Source organism: Heterodontus francisci, chromosome 34 (assembly GCF_036365525.1).
Source record: "Heterodontus francisci isolate sHetFra1 chromosome 34, sHetFra1.hap1, whole genome shotgun sequence".
NCBI lineage: Eukaryota > Metazoa > Chordata > Chondrichthyes > Heterodontiformes > Heterodontidae > Heterodontus > Heterodontus francisci.
Window position 1 is genome coordinate 17967768 of NC_090404.1, and position 20331 is coordinate 17988098.

Consider the following 20331-nt stretch of genomic DNA (forward strand, 5'->3'; position numbering starts at 1 on the left):
TGGTTTTAAATGTTTCCCATTGCTGTTCTACATCATTGTTTGCTGATGTCGTTGTCCGTTTTATTTTCCCAAGTCATGCTTTTGTCCCTCTCAATTATTGAATTAAAGCTTATAATATTATGGTCACTATTGCCCGGATGTTCCCTGACTAGTACTTCTGTTACCCACTCTGTTTCATTGCTTGGTCCTGTAGCGGATCGACCCTTGTTGGGCCTCTTCCATATTGGGTTAGAAAGGAGTCTTGTACACATTGTAGAAGTTTCAGCAACCGCAGTATTTTGCTTTTATTTTATTGTAGAAATTTCATTCGCTTTTCCCCATTACCCACCTCTTCTGGTCAGTTAATCTCAGGGTTGTTGAAATGCCCCATGGTTATTCTGTTTTGTTCCTCAATTCTCTAATTTGTCTACATATTTCTTCCTTCACCTGTTCCACTATTAGGTGGGCTGTCGACTACACCTATTAGTGTGATTGGTCCTCCATTATCTTTCCGCTCTATCTGTGATGTTCTGTTTCTTTCTTACTGATGGCTATGTCACTTTTTTCTATTGCCATTGTTACCTCAAATAAGTACTTCATCACCCCTTTCTCCCTCACTGTCTTTTCTAAATAGATTATAACTGCAGCGTTTCATTCCCAGGCCTGATTTTTCTGTAGCCATGAATCTGTAATCCCTACAGTATCTGATTCCTAGCCACATATTTTTGCTTCCCGTTCCCCTGTTTTAATAGAAACTGTGTTCCAGTAACACAATTCTGAGATGGATTCCACTCACTTCATAACAAGTTCTTAGTCAGCATGTCCTATCACTGAGATATCAAGGGCTATACACTGTTTAAAAGAAAGCTGATTGATTTGACATCTCTCCAGAATATGAAACTCCAGCCCAGTTAGAGGGATTATTAACATCAACTGAACTAAACCCCAACTGTCAGAATGAAGTAGGTGCAGTCCTGCATGTGATTAACAGCAGAATCCAACCCCTGCAGTCACTTGTGAACTCTCTGGTGCCTCAGCGAGTTGGATGAAAAAGTGAATCCTCTCCCACACTCTGAGCAGGTGAACGGCCTCTCCCCAGTGGTGAACTCACTGGTGAGTCAGCAGATTGAATGACCGCGGGAATCCCTTCCCACAGGCGGAGCAGGTGAACGGCCTCTCCCCAGTGCTGGGATCCCTTCCCACAGTCCCCACATTTCCACGGTTTCTCCATCGAGCGGGTGTCCTCCTGTCCCACCAGGTTGGATGATCAGTTGAAGCATCTTAAAACACAGTTTCCCCCGGCTGTGAATGGCGTGATGTCTTTTCAAACTGGTTAAAACTCTTTCCACAGTCCGCGCACTGGAACACTCTCACTCGGGTGTGTGTGTGTCTCGGTGCTTTTCCAGTCACACTGATGTTTGAAATCTTTTCCCACAGACAGAACAGACAAACATTTCTCCTTCCACATTCAAAGGCCGATGATATTCAGATCCTGATGAATCGAGTGACTCTGTCAGCTCCTGATGCGATGTTTGGTTTGAGTTTCCCATCTGCAAATCCTCCCCTTCTAATACCCTGTAAAATGAGTTTACAAAATTCATCGCTGTCGGTACAGGATAGAAATTCAGAACAGACTATTCTAGATTCTGTGGAACATTTTTTTCCTCTCTTGTTCCCCCAAAGCTGTAAACGCCGTCCCACACACTCTCCCTCCTCCCTGTGCTGAAATCCAAAGCCATGGCACCATTTCTTCCACTGCCAGTTCTCTCCCTCCCTCTTAATACTCAGCAGGTCTGGCAGCATCTGTGTAGAGAGAAACAGAGCTAATGTTTCAAGTCTGTGCCCCTTCATCACAGACCTGAGATGTTAACTCTGTTTCTCTCTGCACAGCTGCTGCCAGATCTGCTGAGTATTTCTGTCACTTTCTGTTCTCATTTCAGAGTTCCAACATCCACAGTATTTTGCTCTTATTCTCCCTCCTGCTACTGTGGCCGGGTTCAGTTCTCCAGCCCCTGTGTGCAGAGTGAGAATAAAATTAATGAGTCAATGACTTTCTCTCCTGGTGATGGGGACAGTGAAGCCCCGCCCACTCTCTGTTCGCTCACCAAGATGGCCGCACATGCATCGTGACTGACAGTTCTGCCCCTCCTTCCTCTACCAAGATGGCAGGTGGTGACCCAGGTAACCCAGGCCTGGCACCGAGAAAAAGCCCCCGGAGGTGCCGTCCGGCAGAACACAGAAGGGGCTGTTGGGGTCTTATTCGGGCCCTAAAGCTATGCAGCAACTTTATAAATCCCACAGTGAGCGGGCGAGCAGGCAGTTTCTGAATCTCCCAGTCCCGCTTCCGCCAAACTGTTCCGGGGCTGCAGCTCCCGCTGGTGATGGAGTGAAGCCTCTTCCTGCGCACCGGCCTCCTGTCTTTCTGGACTCTTTGACTGTCAAACTTCACTCAGTCTTAAAGGGACAGGACTCTGGCTCTGTGCAGTTGTCATTAAATGGGCAGACACAAGCTTCACACTTCTCTTGTGTATTATTTTTTGGTAGTTCAATGTCGAGCACCTGTGGGAGTGAGCTGGTTTTAAAAAGAGAGACGGTGTGTGGAAAGTGATTCACCCAGTCATGCACCAACGTTTGCACAATAATAGACCAGCTCTTTCACACTGAAAAGAGACCTTTTACATGTTCAAACTCTGAGAAGAGCTTTAAATAACAAAAGCAATCTGTGGACAGAGATTTACTAGACTACACCGTTTATTAGACTAAAACCTGGAATGGGCGGGTTGTCTTCTGAGGAAAGGTTGGACAGGCTAGGCTTGTATCCACTGCAGCTTAGAAGAGTAAGAGGCGACTTGATTGAAACATATAAGATGGGTACTGCTCCAACAATACTCAAGAAGCTCGACACCATCCAGGACAAAGCAGCCCACTTGACTGGCACCTCATCCACAACCTTCAACATTCACTCTCTCCACCACCAGCGCGTAGTGGCAGCAGTGTGTACCATCTACAAGATTCACTGCAGCAACTCACCAAGGATCCCTCGACAGCACCTTCCAAACCTGTGACCTCTACCACCTAGAAGGACAAGGGCAGCAGATGCATGGGGACACCACCACCTGCAAGTTCCCTTCCAAGCCACACACCTTCCTGTCTTGGAACCATATCGCCGTTTCCTTCACTGTTGCTGGGTCAAATTCCTGGAACTTCCTAACAGCACTGTGGGTATACTTGCACAATATGGATTGCAGCTCACCACCAACTTGAGGGCAATTAGGGATGGGCAACAAATGCTGGTCTTGCCAGTGACGCTCACATCCCATTAAGGAATTTTAAAAAAGGATCCTTGCAGACACCATTTTTCACTTCTTGTTAGTACAAAAAACTTCCCTTAACTCCTAGCCTCTGATTTCTGTTTTGTAGCGATCTTTTCATCACTGAACCCACTGCGACACCAGCGAGTTCACAGGTGACTGCAGGAGTTGGATTCTGCTGTTATTGCTGCCGTTAATCAGATCCAGGACTGAACCCTGACAGTTGGGCTTTGTTTCTGCTGATGTTAATAACCATATACCTGGGCTGGAGTTTAATGTTCTGGATAGATGTTGAATCATTCAGCTTTGTTTCAAACACTCTGTTGAGTATTTGTTTTCTCCCTGATAAGAAGAGATTGATTGATGTCCTTTTTTTGGGCCTTTTCTCCTTTCCAACCCTAGATTACATCAGCTTTCGTAGAAGACCCGAGTTTGACCTCAGCTGGAGTATTGCGTCCAGTTCTGGGCACCTCACTTTCGGAAAGACGTGAGGGCATTGGGGGAGAATACAGAAGAGATTCACGAGAATGGTTCCAGGGATGAAGAACTTCAATTATGAAGATAGATTGGAGAAGTTAGGACTGTTTTCCTTGGAGAAGAGAAGGCTGAGAGGCAACTTGATAGAGGTATTCAAAATCATAAGGGGTCTGGACAGAGTAGATAGAGAGAAATTGTTCCCACTGGTGAAAGGATCGAGAACGAGAGGGCACAGATTTAATGTATTTGGTAAGAGAAGCAAAATGACATGAGGAAAAACGTTTTCACGATGCAGACACAATGGGCCGAATGGCCTCCTTCTGCACTGTAACAATTCAGTGATTCTAGTTCACCTTCTACCGTCCTGGTAGTGTCATGATAGAACAGCAGTGGAGGTGTAGACTTGACATAGCAATCAATCTCTTATCAATTATATGTAATAAAAGCAAAATACCGCAAATACTGGAAATCTGAAATAAAAACAGCAAGTGCTGGAAATACTCAGCAGGTCTGGCAGCATCTGTGGAGAGAGAAGCAGAGTTAACCTTCTCTCTCCAAAATCTCTATCAGTTAGTCTACAACAGACCCAGCAATGAGGTGAGGAAAATCCCAGGTCCAATATTCACCTGTTACTCCCACTTACAGTATCATGTTTCAAATTAATCACGTACTGTATCCTGGAAAGTTATTCTTATGAATGAAATCAGTATAACACTATCTGAATAGATCAATACTCAACTGCTCCCACCATCTTCTCTGGGAGCCTGTCCCATCAATTAGACACTTACTCAACAAACTATTTGGTTTTGAACTTATCCCCTTCAAATGCACGCTGTGTCCTCTGGTTCGACTGTCCTGAATAACTTGCCAGGCTGTACATTATCCAGTCTCTTTGGAATCTGAAAAACACAAATCATTTATTGCGAGGGGAATTGAATACAAAAGTGGGGAGGTTATGCTTCAGTTTTACAGGGCATTGGTGAGACCACACCTGGAGTACTGTGTACAGTATTGGTCTCCTTATTTATGGAAGGATGTAAATGCGTTGGAAGAAGTTCAGAGAAGGTTTACTAGTCCTGGAATGGGCAGGTTGCCTTATGGGGAAAGGTTGGACAGGCTAGGCTTGTATCTGCTGCAGTTTAGAAGAGTAAGAGGCAACTTGATTTTAACATATAAGATTCTGAAGGGTCATGACAGGGCGGATGTGGAAAGGATGTTTCCGCTTGTGGGAGAATCTAGAACTAGGGGTCACTGTTTAAAAATAAGGGGTCGCCCATTTCAGACAGAGATGAGGAGAAATTTTTTTTCTCAGTGTCGTGAGTCTTTGGAATTCTCTTCCACAAAAGGTGGAGGAAGCAGAGTCTTTGAATATTTTTAAGGCAGATTTGGATAGATTCTTGATAAGCAAGATGTGGGGGTGGGGGGGGTGGAAGGTTATCGGGGACAGGCGGGAATGTGGAGTTGATTTTACGATACAATCTTGTTGAATGGCGGAGCAGGTTCAAGGGGCCGAGTGGCCGACTCCTGCTCCTAATTCATATGTTCTTCATCTTTTTTCCAGTGTGAACATAACCTAGACATATTGGCTTGGTACTCTTGAGTAAAATATCTACACAAACTTTTTGATGCTTCTGATGTTGCATTAAACTGACACTTCTTTTTCTTCTTTGGCCTCTTATCTCAAGAGACAATGGGTAAGCGCCTGGAGGTGGTCAGTGGTGTGTGGAGCAGCGCCTGGAGTGGCTATAAAGGCCAATTCTAGAGTGACAGGCTCTTCCACAGGTGCTGCAGGTAAAATTTGTTTGTCGGGCCTATTGCACAGTTGGCTCTCCCCTTGCGCTTCTATCTTTTTTCCTGCCAACTGCTATGTCTCTTCGACTCGCCACACTTTAGCCCCGCCTTTATGACTGCCCGCCAGCTCTGGCGAACGCTGGCAACTGACTCCCACGACTTGTGATCGATGTCACAAGACCTCATGTCGCGTTTGCAGACGTCTTTAAAGCGGAGACATGGATGGTCGGTGGGTCTGATACCAGTGGTGAGCTCGCTGTACGATGTGTCCTTGGGGATCCTGCCATCTTCCATGCGGCTCACATGGCCAAGCCATCTCAAGCGCCGCTGGCTCAGTAGGGTGTATAAGCTGGGGGTGTTGGCCGCCTCAAGGACTTCTTTGTTGGAGATACGGTCCTACCACCTGATGCCAAGTATTCTCCGGAGGCAGCGAAGATGGAATGAATTGAGACGTCGCTCTTGGCTAACATACGTTGTCCAGGCCTCGCTGCCATAGAGCAAGGTACTGAGGACACAGGCTTGATACACTCAGACTTTTGCGTTCTGTGTCAGTGCGCCATTTTCCCACACTCTCTTGACCAGTCTGGACATAGCAGTAGAAGCCTTTCCCATGCGCTTGTTGATTTCTGCATCTAGAGACAGGTTACTGGCACTTCATGGAATCATAATGATACAGTACGGAGGGAGGCTATTTGGCCCATCATGCCTTTTCCAGCTCTTGGGTAGAGCTGTCCAATTAATCCCACCCACGTACTGTTTCTACATAGCACTGTAAAATATTTTCCCTTCAAGTAACAGTCGGCAGGGACTAGCACAGGAAGTACTCAAAATTGACTCCGGACCCTATGAAGTCTCATGGCGTCAGGTCAAACACGGGCAAGGAAACCTCCTGCTGTTTATCACCTACTGCCCTCCCTCAGCTGATGAACCAGTACTCCTCCATGTTGGACACCACTTGGAGGGAGTACTGAGGGTAACAAGGGCACAGAATGTACTCTGGGTGGGGGGACTTCAGTGTCCATCAGCAAGAGTAGCTCGGTATCATCACCACTGACTGAGCTGGCCGAGTCTTGAAGGGCATAGTTGTCAGACTGGGCTTGTGGCCGGTGGTGAGGGAACCAACAAGAGGGAAAAACCTACTTGACTTCGTCCTCATCAGCCTACCTATCGCAGATGCATCTGTGCATGACAATATTGGTAGGAGTCTCCACTGCAGAGTCCTTGTGGAGACAAAGTCCCTTGTTCACATTAAGGACATGCTCCACCTTGTGTGGCTCAACCACCATGCGAAATGGGATAGACTCAGATCATATCTAACAGCTCAAAAATTGTGCATCCAGGAGGCCCTCTCTGGGCCAATTAGCAGCAGCAGAATTTAATTCCACCCAAAATCTGTAACCTCATGGCCCAGCATATCCCTCACTGCTACCACTACTATCAAGCCAAGGGACCAGCCCTGGTTCAATGAGGAGAGCAGGACAGCATGCCAGGAGCAGCCTCCGGCATACCTAAAAATGAGGTGCCAACCTGGTGAAGCTACAACACAGGACTACATGTGTGCTAAATAGTGGAAGCAGCATTGGTTAGAGGTAAGCGATCCCACAACCAACTGATCAGATGAAAACTCTACAGTCCAGCCACATCCAGACGTGAATGGTGGTGGACAATTAAAACAAAAGGAGGAGGCTCCATGAACATCTCCATCCTCAATGATGGCAGAGCCCAGCACATGAGTGCAAAAGGCACAGGACCTAGGAACTTAAGGGGAGACGGTGGCGCAGTCGTAATGTCCAGAGGCCCAGCTCTAATGCCCTGGGGACACAGGTTCAAATCCCACCACGGCAGCTGGTGGAATTTGAATTCAATGGATTAAAAATCTGGAATTGAAAGCTAGATTCAGTCATGGTACCATGAAACTATCATCGATTGTCGTAAAAACCCATCTTGAGGGAAGGAAATCTGCCGTCCTTACCTGGCCTGGTCTACATGTGACTCCAGACCCACAGCAATGTGGTTGACTCTTAAATACCCTCTGAAATGGCCCAGCAAGCCACTCAGTTCAAAGGCAATTAGGGATGGGCAATAAATGCTGGCCTTGCCAGCGACGCCCACATCCCATGGAAGCATAAAAACAAACTAGTGGATAAATTAAAGGACAGGACCTTAAGGTTTTTCCTCTCTATTATTACCTGAGCCATCTGCAAATTGGCATAAAGTATAAATTAATCAGGAAGGTGAACACGTGGCTGAAGGAGTAGTGTGGGAAAGTGGGGGTTCCAATTCGTGCGACACTGGCGCCACTGCTGGGACAGGAAGGAATGGTACCATTGGGACGGGCTCCACCAGAATAGGCTGGGGTCAGGGTCCTCGAGGAAAGGATGAATAATTTCAGCCTCAATGTTGCAAGTTTCATCAGTTACAGGCTGGAGAGGAGGAATAATTCAAACTGACACCAAGCTGGGTGATGGGTTCAAGTCTGCATGTGACTGAAGTCGAGTGGTCAGGTATTCAAATTCCTGGTATCTATAATCCAGGATATAAAAGAGAGAAAAGATGTGTTTAAATCAAAGAGCCTCCTTGGAGATTCTCCTAGAGAAGGAACTGGTCAGCCTGAAACCCCAACAGAGGGAAAAAAAAATCAGTTAGAAATTTCCAAGAAGCAGTTTTGAAAGATATTGAAAAAAAGAGTAACAGAACTGTTGGAATGGAGATCTTTATTTTGTCCACTCGAGGATTTAGATTACAGACATTCTCCTGTAATTACAGAGCTGGATTATTGGGCCATGATTGTTTTTTTCTTTTGTTAAATACATTTTCTAACTGGATAAATAAAGCAGGTTGATTTGACATTTATTCAGAATATGAAACTCTAGCCAGTAATAAGGATTATTATCAGCAGAACTAACCACAACTGTCACAATGAAATGGTTTAGTCTTCAATGTGATTAACAGCAGCAATAACAGCAGAATCCAACCCCTGCAGTTACTTGTGAACTCGCTGGTGTTTCAGCAGGTTGGATGACTGAGTGAATCCCTTCCCACACACGGAGCACATGAACGGCCTCTCCCCGGTGTGAACCCGCTGGTGTGTCTTCAGGTTGGATAGACGGGCAAAGGTCTTCACACAGCCAGAGCACTTGAAAGGTCTCTCAGCGGTGTGAACTCGCTGGTGTGTCAGCAGGTGGAAGGCCTGAGCGAATCCCTTCCCACACACAGAGCACGTGAACGGCTTCTCGCCAGTGTGAACTCGCTGGTGTGTCAGCAGGTTAGAAGACTGAGTGAATCCCTTCCCACAAATATAGCAGGTGAACGGCCGCTCCCCAGTGTGAACTCGCTGGTGTTTCAGCAGGTTGGATGAACGGGTAAACGTCTTTGCACAGCGAGAGCAACTGAATGGCCTCTCCCCAGTGTGAACTCGCTGGTGAGTCAGCAGGTGGGAGGACTGAGTGAATCCTTTCCCACACACAGTGCAGATGAACGGCCTCTCCCCGCTGTGAATTTGCTGGTGTTTCAGCAGGTTGGACGACTCTTTGAAAGTCTTCCCGCATTGTGAGCAACTGAATGGCCTCTCCCCAGTGTGACTACGTTGATGAATCTCCAGCTGGGACGGATAATTAAACCCCTTCCCGCAGTCCCCACATTTACACAGTTTCTCCATGATACAGGTGTCCTAGTGTCTCTCCAGGTTGGATGATCAGTTGTAGCCTCGCCCACACACACAGCACGTGTACGGTTTCTCCCCGCTGTGAATGGTGCGATTTTTTTTTCAGGCTGTGTAACTGGCTAAAGCTCTTTCCGCAGTCCGTGCACCGGAACACTCTCACTCGGGTGTGTGTGTGTCTCGGTGCTTTTCCAGTCACGCCAATGTTTGAAATATTTTCCCACAGACAGAAGAGACAAACCTTTCTCCTTCCACATCTAGAGGCCGAAGATATTCAGATCCTGATGAATTGAGTGACTCTGTCAGATCTTGATGTGATGTTTGGTTTGAGTTTCACATCTGAAAATTCTCTCCTAATCTCCTGTAAAAGGAGTTTATCAAAGTCATCAGTATACAGGACAGAAATTCAGAACAGACAATTCTAGCTCCTATGTAACATTTTTTCCTCTCTTGTTCCCCCAAAGCTGTAAATTCCAGTCCCACACACTCTCCCTCCTCCCTGTGCTGAAATCCAAAGCCATCGCACCATCTCTTTCCTCCACTGCCAGTTTTCTCCTTCCCTTTGCTCTGGCTGGCTTCAGTTCTGCAGCCCCTGGTTGCAGAGTGAGAATCAGATCATCAGGGCATCTCCTGATGGCCGAGCGGAAGGCAACCTTTGCGCACGCGCAGCTTTCCCCCCCCCCCTTCGGTGACGTCATGGGAACGCCCGATTCCCGTGTCGCTACAGTGCGCAGGCGCTGTGACCTCACCGCGCACCGGCGAAGGTGCGGTGACGTCACCACGTTCGCTGCTGTTTGATACATCTGGTTCCAGGGCTGCTGGGATCTTTCCAGCAGCAGATCTCACAGTTTGAAAACAGTGCATTTGCTCCGGAGGTGAGGATTTTTCAGCATTCATCCCCAGTCTGGAATTTTTAGTGCTTGTGCTGTGTTATCTGCGAGAGGTTCCTTTGGCACTGGGGAGGGTGCTGGTGTGCTCCTTTGCTATGGGTCTTAATGGCTTTGATTCAGTGGCACACAACAGACTTGTGAGCAAAGTTATAGCTCATGGAATAAATGGGACAGCTGGAAGAAGGGAGGTTTGTAGTGGAGATCCCCAGGGGTCAGTGTTTGTTTTTATTCATTCATGGGATGTGGTGTCGCTGGCTAGGCCAGCATTTATTGCCCATCCCTAATTGCCCTTGAACTGAATGGCGAGCTAGGCCATTTCAGAGTCACATGTAGGCCAGACCAGGTAAGGACGGCAGATTTTCTGTGTTTTTTCCCCACAACAGTCGACACTGGTTTCATGGTCGCCATTAGACTTTTAATTCCAGATTTTTATTAATTGGATTCAAATTTCACCATCTGTCTTGGTGGGATTTGAACCCATGTCCCCAGGGCATTAGCCTAGGCGTCTGGATTACCAGTCCAATGACAATACCACGACCCCAGGCCACCACCTCCTTGCTCTTCCTGGTATATATTAATGACTTAGACCTTGTACAGGGCAAATTTTTAAAATTTGGGGATGATATGAAACGAAGAAACATTGTGAACCGTGAGGAGGATAGTGTTGAACTTCAAAAGGACATAGACAAGTTGGTGTAATGGGCAGACAAATGGCAGATGACGTTTAATGCGGAGAAGCGTGAAGTGATTCATTTTGGTAGGAGGAGCGCGGAGAGGCAATATAAATTAAGGTGCAACTCTATAAAGGGGGTGCAGGAGCAGTGTATACACCTATATACCTGAGTGTATGGGTGTACAAATCATTCAAGGTGGCAGGGCAGGTTGAGAGTGTGATGAATAGAGCATGCAGCATCCTATGCTTCATTAGTAGGGGCACAGAGCACAAAAGCAAGAAGGTTATGTTAAACCTGTAGAGAATACTGGTTCAGCCTCAATTGGAGTATTGCAAAACACCGATAGACCAATTAAAAGCCAGTTTGTAGCAGGATGGGCGTTGGTCACGGAAGTGGGTCCCTGGCCTCCAGTGTGAGTCCTTTTTCATAGTCATAGAATGGAGATAGCGCAGAAAGCGGCCATTCAGCCCTTCATGCCCATGCTGGCTCTCTGCGAGAGCAACTCAGCTCGTTCCACTCCCCCGCACTTCCTCCCGCTCCCCGTAGCCCAGCAATTTTTTTTTCCCTTCAAGTACTTATCCAAATTCCCTTTTGAAAGCAGAAGCAAAATACTGCAGATGCTGGAAATCTGAAATACAAGCAGAAAATGTTGGAAACGTTCAGCAGACCTGGCAGCCACTGTGGAGAGAGAAACAGAGTGAATGTTTCAGGTTGACGATCCTTCATCAGAACTGGGAAAATTTAGAAATGTTTTAAGTAGGTCAAATGGGGGAGGGTGGTAAAAGTACAAAAGGGAAGGTCTGTGATAGGGCGGAAGATGGGAGACATTAAATGACAAAAGAGTTGCTGGGGGCAGAGCTAAAGGGAGTGGTAACGGAACAAGTAAAGAGACAAAAGATGTGTCCAGAGGAGGTGTGAATGGCAGAATAATGAACAGCTGCCGTCCAAGAGCGAAAACAAGATTTAAGACCGAAATAAAGAGAAGAAAAGGAAACAAAATAAAAAGCAAAATACTGCGGATGCTGGAAGGAAACAAAATGCTGGCAGAGATAATGGTGGGAAATTGTTGAATACAGCCTTCTGGACTCAACACTGAAAAATGCCTAGTTGAAAGATGAGGTGCTGTTCCTCGGGCTTGCATTGAGCTTCGCTGGAACATTGCAGGAGGCCAAGGACAGAGAGGTCAGAGTGCGAGCTAAGTGGAGAATTAAAATGACAGGCAACTGGAAGCTCGGGGTCACGCTTACGGACTGAGCGGAGGTGTTCCGCAAAACGGTTGCCAAATCTGCGTTTGGTCTCCCCAATGTAGAACAGACCGTATTGTGAGCACAAATTCAGTATACTAAATTGAAAGAAGTACAAGTAAATCGCTGCTTCACCTGGAAGGAGTGTTTGGGGCCTTGGACGGCGAGGAGAGAGTTGGTAAAAGGTCAGGTGTTGCCTTTCTTTCTCTTGCATGGAAAGGTGCCATGGGAAGGGTACAGGGCGTTGGGAGGTGATTTGAGGAGTGGACCAGGGTGTCGCGGAGGGAATGATCCTCTCGGAATGCAGATAGGGGAGGGGAAGGGGAGATGTGTTTGGAGATGCCGGAAATGGCGGAGGATGATCCTCTGGATGTGGAGGCTGGTGGGGTGGAAGGTGAGGACAAAGGGAACCCTGTCATGGTTCTGGGAGGGAGAGGAAGGCATGAGGGCAGAAGTGTGGGAAATGGTTTGGACACGGTTGAAGGCCCTGTCAACCACAGTGGGGGAGAATCCTCGGTTGAGAAAAACGAAAGATGTATCCGAAGTGCTGTGATGGAAGGTTGCATCATCAGAGCAGATGCGTCGGAGACGGAGAAACTGGGAGAATGGAATGGAGTCCTTACAGGAGGCAGGGTGTAAAGAAGTGGAGGTAGCTGTGGGAGTCTGTGGGCTCATAATGAATATTTGTTGATAGCCTGTCCCCAGAAATGGAGACAGAGAAGTCGAGGAAGGGAAGAGAATTGTCGGAGGTGGACCTTGTGAAGGTGAGAGAAGGGTGGCAATTGGAAGTAAAGTTGATGAAGTTTTCCAGTTCAGGGTGAGAGCGGGAAACGGCACCGATACAGTCATCAAAGTACCAGAGAAAGAGGTGAGGGAGGGGGCCTGAGTAGGACTGGAACACTAAAATAACTTACTTCACTTCACTTGCTTAAAACCTAATTCCTTTCTAACCTATGCCAGTTCTGATGAAAGGTCACAGACCTGAAAGGTTAACTCTGCTCCTCTCTCCACAGATGCAGCCTGACCTGCCGAGTATTTCCAGCATTTCTGTTTTTATTTAGGACTGGAACACCCTCTTTTGAAAGCCTTTGTTGCATCAGACCCGGAGTGGAGATGCAGGAGAAGCCGTTGGGTTTAACCCCGTGTACGTTTGAGCCCAGTAGCATCCAACAGCCTCCGGTGGGACGGGATATTTGAGGGGAGATTAGGTTGCTAAACAGACACTGTCCCAACAATGTACAAGAATATTGTTTCAGGAACAAGTAGAGGCTTTTAATCCATTTTACGTCTGCAGATTTTAAAAATGTATTCCTGGGATACGGGCATCACTAGCCAGACCAGCATATATTGCCAATCCCCAGTTGCCCATTGAGAAGGTGATGGTGGGCTGCCTTCTTGAACCGCTGCAGTCTGTGTGGTAAAGGTGCTCCCACAATGGTGTTGGGGAAGGAGTTACAGGATTTTCACCCAGTGACGATAAAGTTTATATAAGTCCAAGTCAACAACAACAATTTGTTGTTAGCTAGTGCCTTTAACATAATGAAGCACCCCAAGGCTTTTCACAGGAGTGTTATAATGTGAAACTTTACACTGAGCTACCTAAGGAGATGTTAGGGCAGATGACCAAAAGCTTGATCAAAGAGGTAGGTTTTAAGGAGTGTCTTTGAGGCAGAAAAAGAAGTGAGGCGGCGAGGTTTAGGGAGGGAAGCAGCAGAGGCAGTTTGATATAGGTTTAATGGAACTTCCTGGCCTTTGTACGCTATGTCTCTAGTTATAAAGCCCAGGATCCCATATTCTTTATTGACTGCTTTGATGATCTGTCCTGTCACCTTCAAAGATTTGTGCACAAATAACTCCAGGCCTGTCATTTGTTTTCTTGCACCCCCTTGAAAATTGTACCATTTAGCTTGTGCTGTCTCTCCTTACACTTCCAAATATTTACTGACACAGCAGCAGAGTCACGCCAGCGGCAGACAGTGGCGTAGTGGTAATGTCACTGAACTAGTAATCCAGAGGCCTAGACCAATACCCTGGAGACATGGGTTCAAATCCCACCACAGCAGTGGGTGGAATTTAAATTCAATTAATTAATAAGTTCAATTAATAAAAATTTGAAAGTCTCAGTAATGGTACCATGAAACTATCATTGATCGGTGTAAAAACCTATTTGGTTCACTAATGTCCTTAAGGGAAGGAAATCTACTGTCCTTACCCAATCTGGCCTACATGTGACTCCAGACCCAGGGAAATTTGGTTGACTCTTAACTGCCCTCTGAAATGGCTGAGCGAGCCACTCAGTTGTCAAGGGCAATTTGGAATGGGCAATAAATGCTGCCCTAGCCAGCGACGTCCACATCCCATGAAAGAATTTTTAAACATTAAATAGTATGTGGGTAGTAAGAGGCAGGGTGGGGCCCTGTTAGAGACGAAGAAGGTGATAAATGCTTACAGGCACAGGGCAAGGCTAGAATACTTTAATGTGTGCTTTGTCATCGAGAGATACAGCACTGAAACAGGCCCTTCGGCCTACCGGGTCTGTGCCGACCATCAACCACCCATTTTATACTAATCCTACGTTAATCCCATATTCCTACCACATCCCCACCATTCCCTACCACCTACCTACACTAGGGGCAATTTACAATGGCCAATTTACCTATCAACCTGCAAGTCTTTGGCTGTGGGAGGAAACTGGAGCACCTGGCAGAAACTCACACAGCCACAGGGAGAACTTGCAAACTCCACACAGGCAGTACCCAGAACTGAACCCGTGTCGCTGGAGCTGTGAGGCTGTGGTGCTAACCACTGCGCCACCACTTTGTATTGGTATTTACTAAGAGGATGCTAACAAAATATTGGTAGAAGTGGAGATGTTGAAGGTAATGGATGGGGTGAAGTTTTAAGGCAGGATGTACCTGTGACTTTGGGTAGGTAAGTCACCTGGTCTGGATGGCTTGCGTCCAAAGTTGCTAAAGGAAGTAGGGGTGGAGATAGCAGAAGGGCTTGCCATAATCTTCCCTGGATACAGAGGAGGTGCCAGAGGATTGGAGAGTGGCAAATGTGACACCCTTATTCAAGAAGGTGTAAGGACATTCTTAGTAACTACAGGCCAGTAGGTTTCATATCAGTGGTGAGTAAGGTTTTCGAAACAATAATCGGGGAAAAAAATCAACAGGCACTTGGCGAGGTTTGAGCTAATTAAGGAGAGCCAGCACAGATTTGTAAAAGGCTGATCGTATTTGACTAATGTAACTGAATCTTTTGATGAACTAACCGAGGAGGTTGATGAAAGGAATGCAGTGGATATGGATTTTAAGAAGGCTTTTTGACAAAAAATAGCATAGAAAAGGCTGGTTTACAAAACTGAGGCTTCAGTGTTATCTTGGACAAAAAAAATTGGCTTAAGGACAGAGTACAGCGAGTTGTAGTAAGTGGTTGTTTTTCAGACTGGAGGATGGTAGACAGTGCGAGGACCACTGCTTTTTCTTAATATGTAAAAAAAACTTGGACATTGGAATTGAGAGTAGAATTTCAAAATTTGCCAATGACACCAAACTTGGAGGTGTGGCAAACAGTGAGGATGATACCAATTGACTGCAGCAGGAGATCGATAGGCTAGCAGACTGGGCAGACAGGTGGCAGATGGAATTTAATACAGAGAAATGTGAGGTGATGCATTTTGGCAGAAGGGATAGGGAGAGACAATGTAAACTTAATGGTGCAGTTCTAAAGAGTGTACAGGGATGAAGGGACCTGGGGGTGCATGTGCATAGATCTTTGAAGGTGGCAGGACATATTGAGAGAGTAATTAGCAATGTATATGGGAACCTCGGCTTCATAAATAGAGGTATTGAGTAGAAAAGCTGAGAAGTTATGCTGAACCTTTATAAATCTCTGGGTAGGCCACGACTGGAGTATTGTGTCTAGTTCTGGTCGCCACACTTTAGGAAGGATGTGAGGGTCCTTGAGAGGGTGCAGAGGAGATTCACCAGAATGGTTCCAGGGATGAGGGAATTTAGCTACAAGGTTAGGTTGGAGAAACTGGCATTGTTCTCTTTGGAGCAAAGGAGGATGAGGAGAGATCTGGTAGAGGTGTATAAGATTATGGGCGGCACAGTGGCGCAGTGGTTAGCACCACAGCTCCAGCGACCCGGGTTCAATTCTGGGTACTGCCTGTGTGGAGTTTGCAAGTTCTCCTTGTGTCTGCGTGGGTTTCCTCCGGGTGCTCCGGTTTCCTCCCACATGCCAAAGACTTGCAGGTTGATAGGTAAATTGGCCATTATAAATTGCCCCTAGTATAGGTAGGCGGTAGGGAAATATAGGGACAGGTGGAGATGTGGTAGGAATATGGGATTAGTGTAGGATTAGTATAAATGGGTGGTTGATGGTCGGCACAGACTCGGTGGGCCGAAGGGCCTGTTTCAGTGCTGTATCTCTAAATCTAAATCTAAAATCTAAAAAAAATTACGACAGGTTTAGATAAGGTGGACAAAGTAAATAAGAAATACAGGGAGGGGATGTGAGGAAGAACTATTTTACGCAGTGAGTAGTAGTGACCAGGAACTCGCTGCCTATGAGGGTGGTGGAAGTGGAGGTGATCAATTTTTTCAAAGGGAAATTGGATGGGCAGTTGCGGAAAATAATCTTGCAGGGCTCCGGGGATACTGCGCTGTAATGGGACAGATTGGATTGCTCTCCAGAGAGCCGGCATGGACTTGATGGGCCGAATGGCTTCCTTCTGTGCCGTTATGACTCTATGAGTAAATCCCTTTGCACCAGTGAAGTCAGTTTTTCCATCTATTAACACACCAGCTTGAAAAGTTGAAAAGGATTTTATGCACGATTGGAGCATTCTGACTGGCGAGAGGCTGCTTAAATGTTCTTTGTCTGGGAGGTGATTCATTCTGTATCTGCTGATACACCAGTGAGTTCACATTTGACTGCAGGGGGTTGGTTCTGCTGTTATTGCTGCTGTTAATCACATCCAGGACATAATGATGGCAGAGGGCCTGTGCACTTGAGTTTCTGAATCAATTTATTATTAATTTTATGTCTTGGCCATCTGGCTCCAATCTCAATTGGATGACATAAATCATTTTTCTATTCACCGATTATGGCCTTTCAATGGCGGAGCTGTTTACCCAGCATCCCCCACGGGACAGAATGTGCCCTATCCTCACTACAGGAGTCCCCCTCGTCGGCGCGATGCTGGGCTGTGACTGGAGCATGTGCGGTGTGGGCGCTGGAGTTGGACAGAGGCGGTCGTATCGGATCTGCAGTGGGTGAGAAACCAAGTGCGGGAGAGGAATGGTGCCGGTGACGGGCGGGGAGGTTTCAGAAACACCCGTTGTCGGCCTCAACACCCCCCAGGGAGCAGCTCCCGATCCTGCGTTTGCACCGAGCGGGGCGGCAGCTGCGGTGACAAGCCCGGGGTTAACGGCCACCATCTTTCTAAGGGGCAGTGTGCAGCAGGGCGCATGCGCGGCCATCCTGGGCCAGGAAGCAGGAGGAGGGAATGTTGTGAATTTCTATCTTGGACTGACAGTGATGGCTTTTGTAAACTCCTTTTACAGAGGTGTGGAAGGGTAGGATTTACATACTGCAAAACTCAAACTATAAGAAATGTTTCTCCCTTCGGAATTTCTAGCCTGGACTGATAGTGATGGCTTTTGTAAACTCCTTTTACAGGGTGTTATCAGGGCGAACAGAAAACTCAGATCAAACATCGCGTCAAGATCTGACAGAGTCACTCAATTCGTCAGTACCTGAATATCATTGGCCTTCAAACATGGAAGCAAAGCGCCCCGTTCACAGTGGGGAGAAACTGTACACGTGTTCTGTGTGCGGACGAGGCTTCAGCCGATTGTCTGACCTTTCAAAACACAAGCGCGGTCACGCTGGGGAAAAGCCGTGGAAATGTGGGGACTGTGGGAAGGCATTCAATTACCCATCTGAGCTGGAGGCTCATTGGCGCATTCACACCGGGGAGAGGCCGTTCACCTGCTCCGTGTGTGGGAAGGGATTCACTCAGTCATCCAGCCTCTATACACACCAGCGAGTTCACACTGGGGAGAGGCCGTTCACCTGCACTGAATGTGGGAAGGGATTTAATGCTTTCTCGCACCTTCTGTCGCACCAGCGAGTTCACACCAATAGGAGGCTGTTTAAATGTTCTAACTGTGAGAAGAGATTTAAAAGGACAAGCGACTTGCTGAAACACCAACACGCTCACACTAGAGAGAGGCCATTTACCTGTTCTGTGTGTGGGAAGAACTACACTAATTCATCCCACCTGCTGAGACACCAGCAGGTTCACAGTGGGGAGAAGCCGTTCACCTGCTCAGTGTGTGGGAAGGGATTCCCTCAGTTAAGCACTCTCACTTCACATCAACTTGTTCACACTGATAAGAGACCATTTAAATGTTCGGACTGTGGCAAGAGCTTTAAAAGCACAAGTAATCTGCTGAGACACCAACCCACACACACTGGGGAGAGGCCGTTCACCTGCTCCGTGTGTGGGAAGGGATTCACTAATTCTTCCCACCTCTCTGAACACCAGCGTGTTCACACTGGGGAGAGGCCCTTCACCTGCTCCGTGTGCGGGAAGCGATTCATTCGGCTGAGCACCCTCATCTCACATCAACTTGTTCACACTGATGAGAGACCCTTTAAATGTTCGGACTGTGGGAAGTGCTTTAAAAGCAAAAGGGACATGCTGAAACACCAGCGCACTCACAATGGGGAGAGGCCGTTCACCTGCTCCGCGTGTGGGAAGGGATTCACTTCCTCGTCCCACCTGCTGAGACACCAGCGGGTTCACACTGGGGAGAGGCCGTTCACCTGCGTCATATGTGGGAAGGGATTCACTGCCTCGTCCCACCTGCTGGCCCACCAGCGGGTTCACACTGGGGAGAGGCCGTTCACCTGCTCCGCGTGTGGGAAGGAATTTAATCTCTCATCCAACCTGCTGAGACACCAGCGAGTTCACAAGTGATTGGAGCGGGTTGAGTTCTGCTCTTATTGCTGCTGTTCATCACACCCAGAACTGAACCATCTTCATTCTGACAGTTGGGGTTTGTTTCTGCTGATGTTAATAACCTCGAAACTTTCGCAAGATTTAAGATGATTGGCAAAAGAAGCAACGGCGACTTCAGGAAAAATTTCTTTCCGCAGCGAGTGGTTGGGAATCTGGAACGCACTGCCTGAGGGTGTGGTGGAAGCAGGTCCGATCGAGGCTTTCAAAAGAGAACTGGATAATTAACTGAAGGGAAAAAGATTTCAGGACTGTGGGGAAAAGGCGGGTGGGACTAGGTGCAGAAAGCCAGCATAGACACAATGGGCCGAATGGCCACCTTCAGTACTGTAACCATTCTAAGAATAAAGTGGTTTCCTTTGCTTTGTAACTTTTTACTCTTCAAAGTACGTATCTTTCTTCCGGCTATTCTCAAAGGTTCCTGTCGGGTGAAAGCATGTACTTTTTTCAATTTAGTATATTATATTCACTGCTCACAGTGTGCTCTCCTACACTGGGGAAACCAAACACAGATTGTGTGATCACTTTGTGGAACACCTCCGTTCAGTCTGCAAGCGTGACCCTGAGTTTCCGGTCGCTTAGCATTTTAATTCTCCGTCCCACTCCCACTCTGACCTCTCTGTCCTCGGCCTCCTGCACTGTTCCAATGAAGCTCAGTGGGAGCTCAAGGAACAGCAGCTCATCTTTCAATTAGGCACTTTACAACCTTCCGGACTCAACACTGAGTTCAGCAGTTTCTGCACCAACAGAGAGTTGTCGGGATCTGGAACGCTCCACCTGAAAAGGTGGTGGAACCTGATTCAGTCAGTCATTTTAAAAGGGAGTTGACAGGTTTTTGAGAATGAGGAACTTACAGGCTTACAAACAACAAGTGGGTGTGTGGGACTAAACACAACTGCTCTTTCAGAGAGCCAGCACAAGCACAAAGGGTTGAATGACTTCCTCCTGTGTTATAAGTTTCTATGATTCTAGGAGTTGGCCATTTAGCCCCTCGAGCCTGTTCCACCAGGCAAATGAGATCATGGCTGATCTGTGACCTAACTCTATAAACCCGCCTTTGCCCCATAGGGGCGGCACAGTGGTTAGCACCGCAGCCTCACAGCTCCAGCGACCCGGGTTCAATTCTGGGTACTGCCTGTGTGGAGTTTGCAAGTTCTCCCTGTGTCTGCGTGGGTTTTCTCCGGGTGCTCCGGTTTCCTCCCACAGCCAAAAGACTTGCAGGGTAGTAGGTAAATTGGCCATTATAAATTGCCCCTAGTATGGGTAGGTGG

The 20331-nt window shown here is 47.2% G+C and overlaps 2 protein-coding genes across 2 annotated transcripts in view; one reads left to right on the forward strand and one right to left on the reverse strand.

Moving 5' to 3' along the window:
- Nucleotides 1-8255: 8255 nt before the first annotated feature.
- LOC137349163 (zinc finger protein 585A-like) overlaps nucleotides 8256-20331 on the reverse strand; it is a 55061-nt gene continuing 42985 nt past the window's right edge. Inside the window, exon 4 of the mRNA XM_068014584.1 lies at nucleotides 8256-9049. Coding sequence (XP_067870685.1) covers nucleotides 8542-9049 — 508 coding nt within the window. The 3' untranslated portion in view covers nucleotides 8256-8541. The remainder of the gene's footprint in view (nucleotides 9050-20331) is intronic.
- LOC137349168 (zinc finger protein 850-like) overlaps nucleotides 10009-20331 on the forward strand; it is a 70970-nt gene continuing 60647 nt past the window's right edge. The window contains exons 1-2 of the mRNA XM_068014586.1: nucleotides 10009-10094; nucleotides 17716-19009. Coding sequence (XP_067870687.1) covers nucleotides 17816-19009 — 1194 coding nt within the window. The 5' untranslated portion in view covers nucleotides 10009-10094; nucleotides 17716-17815. The remainder of the gene's footprint in view (nucleotides 10095-17715; nucleotides 19010-20331) is intronic.